Source organism: Panulirus ornatus, chromosome 47 (genome assembly GCF_036320965.1).
Source record: "Panulirus ornatus isolate Po-2019 chromosome 47, ASM3632096v1, whole genome shotgun sequence".
NCBI lineage: Eukaryota > Metazoa > Arthropoda > Malacostraca > Decapoda > Palinuridae > Panulirus > Panulirus ornatus.
In genome coordinates, this window is record NC_092270.1 from 2,867,785 (window position 1) to 2,878,475 (window position 10,691).

Here is a 10,691-nt window from a genome sequence, read left to right on the forward strand (position 1 = left end):
TGTACAGTGTGGAGAACACGTGGTCACTGACCCGCCGCTGGGGGAGTACCTTTAACCTATAGGTCAGTTGAGGGGGTTAGCTAGGAACCGGTCCACTCACCTACTTTGTGGGGCTAGACGGTGACCCTGTAGTACGCTCGGTCAGTGACTAACTTTTCATAGCAACATGACCCAGTAAACGTGGTGTAGCCTAGCAACTTTCTAGTCCCTTGGTATGTGAGTAATATCTTATGATGGCTGCAGACTCTACGTTGACTTATATATATACGTGTAGCTCATTTGCATAGCGTGTTACAATGTACCAAATATATTTCACCATTAAGTCATACATAGAGAGAATATTTTCCATGCACAGACTTTAGAAGTATTTACGTACGTGGCAAAGTTGCCTTATGATGGACAGGAAAGAGCACAAACCAGCCAGGGTGATGAAGGTGAGGAGGTAGGTATACAAGAGACAGTTCTCTGGAGACATGGCAAGGATTCCAGGAAAGGCTGGAGGATGATTGCTGTCTGTCGTCACTGGACGGGTGAGGAAGAGGCTTGGGAGAGACGAGAAGGGATTGAATACATGAGCAGAGCTTCATAACGGAGGGATGGCACGGTGAAGACTGGTGGTGTGAGGAAGATAAACTGTGTACTGGCTGGAAGAATGCTGGGCCAGACTGTTTACAGACTAGTGGAGTGAGAAGGGCCGAGCTGCGTGTCGACTGGAAAGTGGAGGGAATGTACGAATGTACACAGACTGGAAGGCAGAGGGAGGAAAGGCGTATAAACTAGGGATTTAAGGGCCCGCACATGAGTTCATAGACAAACTTTGCAGAGGCGGGTGGGTGTGAGTGTGTATAGATTAGAGGTGTTAAGAGCAAGGAAATGTGTACGAGTGTGTACACACAGGAGTGAGTAGAGAGTGCAGCTGTGGGTAAAGAATAGACGACCATGTGCAGACTGGATATTTGAAACAGCTGCTGTCTTAAAGATCCAGTCTGCATAGACTGTACACAGACTGGACGATTCTGAAAGCTGTGGCTCCAGACTGGGTAGACTGGGAGAGACTTGACTCCCTATACCCATTACTGATTTTGAGGGGGTCAATTCTCAATGCAGTCTAGAAAGTCAAGGAAAGGTGTGTGTGTGTGTGTGTGTGTGTGTGTGTGTGTGTGTGTGTGTGCTCGCAAGCAGAGGTGACAACCCAGGCAGAACAACCTCCACAGACATGCATCACTTCCAGCAAAGGAAAATGTCAACACAGCATGCAAGGTACCTGGCTAGGCATGGCGAGCGTGGAGAACGCGTGCCGCGCCGTCACATGAAGCCGTCACACCTCAAGACCCGAGGCCGTTACGGGAAAGAAAGATGTGTGAGGTCGTCACGGACATATGTGGGGGCCGTCACAGCCACCTGTGACGTTGAGCCATATCTGACTTCCGTCACAGGGAGACGCCAAGTCGTCACAGCCAGCTGTGACGTTGAGCCATATCTGACTTCCGTCACAGGGAGACGCCAAGTCGTCACAGCCAGCTGTGACGTTGAGCCATATCTGACTTCCGTCACAGGCAGACGCCAAGTCGTCACAGCCAGCTGTGACTTTGAACCATACTTGACTTCCGTCACAGGCAGACGCCAAGCCGTCACATCCAGACGGTGCTTATTCCACAGCCAAACCTGCTTCCGTCACACACCCACACGTTGATATGTCACAATCCAGTACTGAGACAGCACAATCACCTTCCTAGTGCCGTCGTCACTTGGAGAAATATATATATATGAATTCGTTCACATTTTTTCTTACATGAACGCTCAAGCGTTTGCACGGAAGATAAGCTGAAGCTTGTTTGTGTCTCTTTACAAATACCGAGAAGCGTGTTGGGAAATCCACACAGCGTCAGAAAGTATCGGCGCTATGCAACAATGGACCTTACTGAATGGTAATTACCATCGGTGGACGTTGTTAACGCGTGCCCCCCCCTTAGTGTTAACACATCTCAATACATCCAGTATTCATGCAAAACGTTATAATGGTATTTTCCCCCATAGACGCACTATTAAAATGTATATTGCCCATTAAGGTTACTGTTCTGTATTGTCCATTACTGTATCACGTTTAACTGTATTAGCAACTTATGGGTCATGTTACGTTGTATCTTCCATTACGGCACTGTCTTCACGCATTTCCCTCGCATGTAACAGGCTAAAATGTACTTCTTAACTTATGAAACATGTTACTTTTTAATTCCCATTAACCGGTTCAAAGTGCATTTTCCTTTCGGATAACGGGTTAAATTGTGTTTAACACTATTAACCACAACTTTACGAATGAATTCCTCCCCATCGCCACTTACTAAGATAGCAGAACCCACATAAGAACAAGCCAGCGTACAGCAGATGGCGACTATTACATCATAAATAAGCGAGATTCTGGACCTTACGTACAAATATCCTTTGTCATGCTATTTTCTCTCCCTGAACCCACCACCCAGAGACAAAGAGGAGGGACCCATCCATGGTCGTGCTAGTGCACTCTGTCTCACCCAAGACGCCTAACTGTCCCTTAATTACCCACAACAGCCTCGTCACCCCATTAAGCGGCGGCACAGAACGCAAATTGCGTCACAGGGAGTTGCCAATGCGTACAAGACGCACGCGAGGTGCCTAACACAATTGTTCCAATATTCATCAATTCCTCCAGTCTATTTCCCTTTCTGTGTTCTTCATCTTACTCTTGTTCCAGTAATCATGATTTCGATATCTTGTTCATCAGTCTAATTACACAACAACTGGTTAGAAGTTGACGTAAAAATTACTTTTTAGATCAGCACTTTCTTGTCATTACTCATTTTCAGAACTCATGGACGACTGCTGTTACAATATATATATATATATATATATATATATATATATATATATATATATATATATATATATATATATATATATATATATATATATATATTTTAATTTCCTAAGTAGGTGAATTTTCCATGTGTCATGGTGTTTCAGAACCAAGTCTTTGAGCTTCGTACCTCCTTTTTTGTGTGTCATTGTAGACTGGATTAACCTCTCTCGTTTTTCATGTTCCACAGCAGATCCACATGAACTTATCATTCTCTCTCTCTCTCTCTCTCTCTCTCTCTCTCTCTCTCTCTCTCTCTCTTTCTCTCTCTCTCTCTCTCTCTCTCTCTCTCTCTCTCTCTCTCTCTCTCTCTCTCTCTCTCTCTCTCTCTCTGTTCATCATTTGAAACAGTTCAGTCAAACCCACTACACACAGACTAGTCATCCACGGCAGACACACGTGTACAGGCACAACAGACGCGCATTCTACATCCATCACAGACAAAGTTAACAGTACATCCATCACAGACAAGGTTAACAGTACATCCATCACAGACAAAGTTAACAGTACATCCATCACAGACAAGGTTAACAGAACATCCATCACAGACAAAGTTAACAGTACATCCATCACAGACAAGGTTAACAGAACATCCATCACAGACAAAGTTAACAGTACATCCATCACAGACAAAGTTAACAGTACATCCATCACAGACAAGGTTAACAGTACATCCATCACAGACAAAGTTAACAGTACATCCATCACAGACAAAGTTAACAGTACATCCATCACAGACAAGGTTAACAGTACATCCATCACAGACAAAGCAAAAGTACATCCATGACAGACACAGGTAATGTACATCTACCATATAATTACCCTCCTTTACCTACACAGGTAGGTAACTCTACCATCAGTACATATTAAATTCTACATCCACCACAAACGGGAGTTCAACTCCACTGACAGCCTCCCTGCACGTAGATTCTACAACCGTCAGGAATAGACAGCTTTTACAACTATAACCACACGACACTCACCACCTGTACTCACTACAGACATATTCTGCACGTAATCACACACAGGTCTTCCACAACCGACAATGAGGCACGTTATGCCTCATCACAGAAAATCAGTTGTAACTCGTTTCACACACAACACACACACACACACACACACACACACACACACACACACACACACTACAGACTACAAGGGACTCAACACCAACCACAGACGGGCACTCAAAACCCACCGATGATTGCCTCTCCACAACTCACTCCAAAAAGGGAAGTCCTCACCCATCGCATCCGAACATCACACAATCTGCAAAGATATTCTACACTTACCACAGTACAGAGTCCACACCCACCAACACACAGGAAGGCACTCGTCCCACACACACACACGCCAGGGGGCCATGAAACTCAGAGATATGACACCAAAACTTATGTAAAAAAAAAAAAAAATGCATCCACTGATGCCACACACACACACACACACACACACACACACACACACACACACACACACACACACACACCACAGGAGCAACACCTTACGTAAAGCAACCACATGCAACACACAGACACCACACTCACACAATCCTGGTCCATGGTATCCCATTCCACCTGGCCAATATAAGGTGCTGGACAAAAAGACGGCATGTAGGACTTGAGAAATATATTGATATTCTACATATAATACAACTCTGGTACATTCTTCACGGGCTAAGGGAAAGTGACAATAAATTTCTACTTTACACATCTATACACATGGGGGATGAAGGGGATGTCTATGCCGGCCAGGGCACAGAACTGATCAATGACAAGGACAGGAATATATATATATATATATATATATATATATATATATATATATATATATATATATATATATATATATATATATATATATATATATATTCTTTACAGACTGAAAAAACAAATCACAAAATAACATGGACACAGTTTCATACCACAGTTAACAATGGCAAACAATGAATTCAACTTTACAGATCTTGGAAGACATTCACCTTTTTTGATATTTCAGGAACACACACATGGCTGGGAAATGCACCGAGAGACCTCTATTTAAGACAGTCACCAAATCACTTCCGATAATTCTCATTAACAGAACACTTAGAAGAATAATGAGTCGGCCATTATTTACAAGCAATGAATCAACAAGGGGGAAAAGGGAAAGAGAGAGAGAGAGAGAGAGAGAGAGAGAGAGAGAGAGAGAGAGAGAGAGAGAGAGAGAGAGAGAGAGAGAGAGAGAGAGAGAGAGAGTTAATTATTATGTACACGACCGAGAGTATACAATCGCATTTCAGCTTTTTACATCGACTGATAATGTCTCAAGTTTTATAACGAAGTTTTAAGTATGATTCACAGAGGAGGAGAGGTATGATATCTGACGATGTGTTGGTCCCTTGCCTCTCCACCATCATGTCACACGATCTGGTCGTCTGGAGTTAGACAGTATCACTGAAATACTTCTGCCTTTTGTTTTTTGTTTACACACAAGTCTTGTTTCCAGAAAAAAAACAACGGTTCAGTAATATATATAAATATAGTTCAGCCACTTTGTTTTTAATATATTTTCCTCTGAGTTGGACTAAATTTTCACTTAACAAAAAACAGAAAGTTAAGACACTGTCATTTCTTTTATCTTTTTTTTTTTTTATAGCTACACCCGATGTAGCTACGGTCAGTCTTATACATTCATTATTGTGACGTATCATTTTCTTCTTCACACGTTCAAACTTCATTATACATGGAAAATTCACTTCTTCTGTAAGGTACAGAAGGATCATTTCCCAACACTCCCGAAGCCAAAGGTCTGGCCACTACAGCCACCCCCAAATACAGCAGGAGTGCAGCAGCAGAATCCCGAAGCAGCAGAATCCCGAAGAAGCAGGAGGGCAGCAGAATCCCGAAGCAGCAGGGAGGACAGCAGAATCTCGAAGTAACAGTAGGGCATCAGAAACGACAGTGTTGCCAATCGAAACACACACCACACCTCCCCCCAAAAGCACAGCAGTGTTGCCATTACAGTCGTGAAGAACAGGTCTTGGCCAAGAGGAGGATTTCCCGAAGTGGTCTTGCAATTAGCATTCTGCAGCACGCAAAGTCCTGCTGCAAGCTCTTTTATTTTTTTTTTGCGATAGGTGAGTCACACAGGTTGGGCAGGGAAGAGGAGGAGGGGTTGGTGGTGGTGGTGTGTCTTGCCAGACGCCATAGGAGCAGAGTGGTGTGGTGGCTTGTCTACCTAGGATGGAGCACCGCCACAGGGTCTCAGAGGCACTTAGAAGGAGAGGATGGACTTTAGGAGGCGTAGCTTACCCCGGAGCAGATGCGGCGTGCGGTTTCGCTCGCGTTTTTCACGCCCGTGAAGACCCATGCTGGTCTTGGATCGGTAGTGGTCCTCGAGGCGAGTGCGGCGTCCGAGTTCCTCCTCGAGGCGGAGCCTGTGCTCGTTCTCCATGCTGGGTTGGCGTCCGGGGTCGTCTTCGCCTTTCATGATGAGCTGCTGTTCAGCCATGCGTGTGCGACTCCTCTTCCCCTTGGCGGACATAAACTCCGGGTCGAACTCCTCGCAGTTCTCAAGCCCTTCTTGGTCCCATTCGACGTCGAACTCCACCTCCCGGCGCTGGCGGTTGTTGCTGCTGTGGAAGTCGTAATCAAGGTCTAGGTCGCAGCTGCGGCGATACCACCGCTGGCGATCTAACTCGGACTTGTCCCCAGACCTCCGGTCCAGGTCGTCGGGTGGGAAATCTGCCTCGAAGTCACAACTCCGGTGATTCCACTGCGAGCGACTGAGCTCACTGTTTTCGCTCAGCTTCCTTCGGCGGGTTACGTCGCTGTCCTCACTCTGCCATCTGTTACGAAAGTCGCTCCGCGTTCGGAACCCAATATCATCGAACTCGTCGAATTCATCGGATGCTTTCCTCGATGGGCCAGAGAGATCCCAAGCGCTCTTTGCTCTCACTGGCTGACCATTGCCGGGGCCATTACGCCTTGGTTGTCTCGGCTCCAGTCCATCTCTGCACCTTTGTCTCCCTCTGTCTTCGACTCCTCTGAGTTGTCCCATTTCACACTCCTGGCTGGACCGCTGGTAGCGTCTCACACGGTCCGTTCTTCGGCGGGTTTCGAAGTCGCTATCGTCATCGCTGGAGTCTTCCTCCAGGTACTTGCGATCGAGGCTCTTGCTTCGTGCATACTTTCTGGAAGTAGTTCGATCCTGGCTGGAATTCGGGCTCCTGGGGTCATTCAGCATCCAGCTGACGGGGTCACCTTTCCTCTGAGCAATCATGGCGGTTCTGTTAGCCAGGTTCCCGGTGCTACGGGTGAAGTTTCCGGCAGTGTTTTTAGTGAAGCGTGACTCTCGACCCGCAGCCACAGCCTGGGAACCATTGACGGCATTGGACGAGGGCTTGATCGGCACGTCCTTACTCAGAATGATATTGTTCCAGTTACTGCTATACTTGTTCAGCTGGTCCTGGTTTAGATCGGTGCGGTAATCGAATGAGGAGTTAAGCTTGGCACCGTACCCAACTTTGAGGTTGCTTTTGAGGGGTTCCCCTCCTGTTTTGTTCGACTTAGGTCGATCTGGGTACGACTGTTTGTCTAGCGAGAGAGCCGTACCTGACTTCCCTCCTCCTCCTTCTCGTGATCTGGATTTATCTACTTTGTCAAGAGACCGATCCCAAGCACCGAAGGGGTCCCGTTCAGTTGATGGTCTTCTCAGGGTCATGTCCTCACCTTTCGGCCACAAACGGTCGGAGGAGCGGTCGTGTATGTGGGGTATCGTGGGCGAGGCGCTACTGTCGCTCCGAGGGGTGCGGTCCGACTCGAAGTCATTACTAAACTCACAACCACTGTTCTGTCTGTCTCGCACGTAGTCGTCCATACTATCGTCATTCTTAAAGTTTACACCACTGTCGTATTCCTCAGATGAACCTGTTTCTTTCAGTTCTTTCACTGAGTGCAGTTTGGTTTCACTTTCAAAACTGTCCGTTAGCACATTCCTCCTCCCCAGCCCTAACCTAGTTTGTTGGGAGTCGCTCGCGCCATTCCTCCTGATTGCTTCGTTCTCCCGGATGGATTCCAGGTTCCTCTCCAGACTACACTCTCTGAAGGGGTCGTCCACGTCGATGCGCGACCGTCGCCGCTTCTCGCCGTGGACGTTCCGGCAGTCGAGAGTAATGTTGGAGAGTCCGTTGGACATGCCCGAGCATTTGTTCATCTGCTTCGAGATGATCTTGTTCACGTTCCCGAACCCGTTCGTGATAACGTCCGACTTGCGGATGATTTTTCCGTGGCTCTGTTCGTGTAGCTCGATTTTAGCGTCACGTCGGCCGGCCCTGTCGGCGCTGGTGGCCTTGGTGAAGCGCCCGGGGCCCCGCTTGAGGCCGGTGTCGCTCGAGTCATCCTCCAGGCTGTTGTGACTCGTGCCGCCGCTGCTGGTGCCGTTAACGCCGCGCACGCCCGAGTCGTCCGTCTCGCTCTCAAGGCGGTCGTCGTAACTACGACTCCGAACGAAGCGGATGAAGCCGGACTGAGGGCGGCCGTGCTTCCGGAGGCCACCGTGCCTGCCGAGAAGGCCTCCTCCCTCGCCGTGCTCGCTGGAGTCGTCGGTGGAGGCGGTGCGGGAGCGATGAATGGAGAGGATGGCCTCCCGCTGTGCCGGAGAGAGGCACTCCCAGGCGCCCTCAGAGGGCAAGGAATCCATGAGACGGTCCTGCAGTGCCCGGATTCTGGGGGAGACCTTGCTGAGGGAGGGGTCCCCCGGCCCCGCCACGCACAACCCCCCGCCTCGTAGCATCACCCTCACCGACACACGAGCAACATGTTGCACACGGCCACTCGCTGACGTCTGGGATCACCAATAAAATCTACTGGCGCCGCTACACACTGGACCATCGTAAGACCTCACCAAGTTATTCCAAAATTCATGATCGCATCACATGAAGGGGGGGACTTCAATGCACCATAGGTAAATATCCAATCAGCGTACACCAAACACACACACACACAGTCACAAGAGAAGAGTTCTGTCACTCTTTCTCTCTCTCACTCTCTCACCAGGCGTGTTATAACACAAGTCCAGATTTGAGTAGCGGGGCCGAGTCACGTGATAGTGGTCCGCGGGAGAGGAGGGCGCGTGCGTCTAGCCTACGTGCCACCTGACACAGAACTGAGTGAGGCGGCAGGGGGAGCGCGGACGGGGAGCCGCCTAGCTGTCCGTGGAGGTCGCCACCCGCAGGCAACCCTCCGCTAACAGCGAAAGTGGTTAGCAATCCACTCTCGATCCGTCCCGACGCGATCTTCAATGTTTCTCACCCTCTATCTCTTCACGCAAAGTACTCCACGTCCAGCTGGACGAACAGCGCGGAGGAGATGTGGTGAAACGGGTGTGAGAGGAGTGGCCTTCGGATACTCCTAAAGGTCCCTCCTCAACTGGAGCAAGGGAGGTAAGAAACAAAAGTGAAGGTGCATAATTACTTTTAATCCCGTGCACCGTCGTCCATATTTGGCCACGACGCGCCAACGCATATGTTCATACATCCCCTACGCAATTATGCTCTCACTTGTTTGCCATAAGACTACACCATAAAAGTCAAAGGCGTCAGGCATAAAATAAAAGCGAAAGTATCATGAACTGAATCACGTTCACCATTAATAAAAGGCGCCCAGAAACACAAGCTGTTCTAACAGCTTGGAAATATGTGTTTCCACGCAAATTGCATCAATATGCGCAACCACTATACACAAATACGTACAAGCCCATACCACCCGAACATACAGGAATGGTATAAATGCTTCCTGGGCCACAACACAAACATGTACTGTCCATAAATGAACACGTTTCTCGAATACATATCAAGATCATCCACGCGCACCGACTCACTGTAAACAGGAGATACACAGGAACACGCAACGTTAGAGTATAAGGCAATTCTACTTGTAAGACACACATCTGCAGTCACACCTCTCCTTCGATCAAGCAGAAATGGACTTTGAGTACCTATGTAACGGGGCAGAGGCAATGGGTCGCCACTCTGTACAATATGCGCTTGTATAACACACACACACACACACACACACACACACACACACACACACACACACAACCACCTATATCCCCTTATACTTCAGTTTAAACAATCATGATTTATGGGACGAAATGAATCAACATGTTTTGTGACGTGCCGTTTAGGTAGGTTTGACCGTCTCTACAATATACGTACCATTCAATTTCATGACTGGAATCCTCCATCATTACGGAGGTCAAAGGTCAAGCAACAACCTGGCCTTGGCTATGACGGACGTTGCTTACCACCCAGCTACGCATGATCAGGGACCGCCATAATCCTTGCCTCCTCAGGTTACTGTTGCAAACTCCTCCTGCAACTTGGCACACTCAACTGTGAAAGGTACAAAAAAAAAAAAAAAAATGGCCAGAGCGCCCTGAACCCAAGCTCCTCCTCCCCGACCACCCACCCACCCACCCACCCGCTCCAGAAGGGGAGAACGGTTTCCGCCCCGCTCCCCACCCCCCCTGCAATCACTCCATCAAGAAGTACGACCGAACGACCAGCCAAGCCACTCCGGGGCCAAAAGTGAGGCTGTGGAATCTCACGAGAACACATGAATGTTGATCTTAACATCACCTGAGGCAGCGGTGAGTGAGTGGGTGTTCTCATCCTCCTCACACACGCGCGCGCACAACATTCACGGGGAACAAGGGAAAGGTGTTGGCTGATGATACGGTACAGATAATTGTAGTATAATATCCATTTGTCTGAGTGAAGAGAGTAGCTGCATGTTCGTCATCCATCCGATCAAAC

General features: G+C 48.2%; 1 protein-coding gene across 2 annotated transcripts in view; it reads right to left on the reverse strand.

The window, feature by feature from the left end:
* The window catches only part of LOC139763437 (uncharacterized), a 304,757-nt gene extending 295,652 nt beyond the window's left edge, over nt 1–9,105 (reverse strand). Inside the window, exon 1 of one of the 2 annotated variants that reach the window (XM_071689476.1) lies at nt 6,184–9,105. In XM_071689476.1, coding sequence (XP_071545577.1) covers nt 6,184–8,665 — 2,482 coding nt within the window. In that variant the 5' untranslated portion in view covers nt 8,666–9,105. The remainder of the gene's footprint in view (nt 1–6,183) is intronic. The other variant, XM_071689475.1, reaches the window with a different exon arrangement.
* Nucleotides 9,106–10,691: the final 1,586 nt, after the last annotated feature.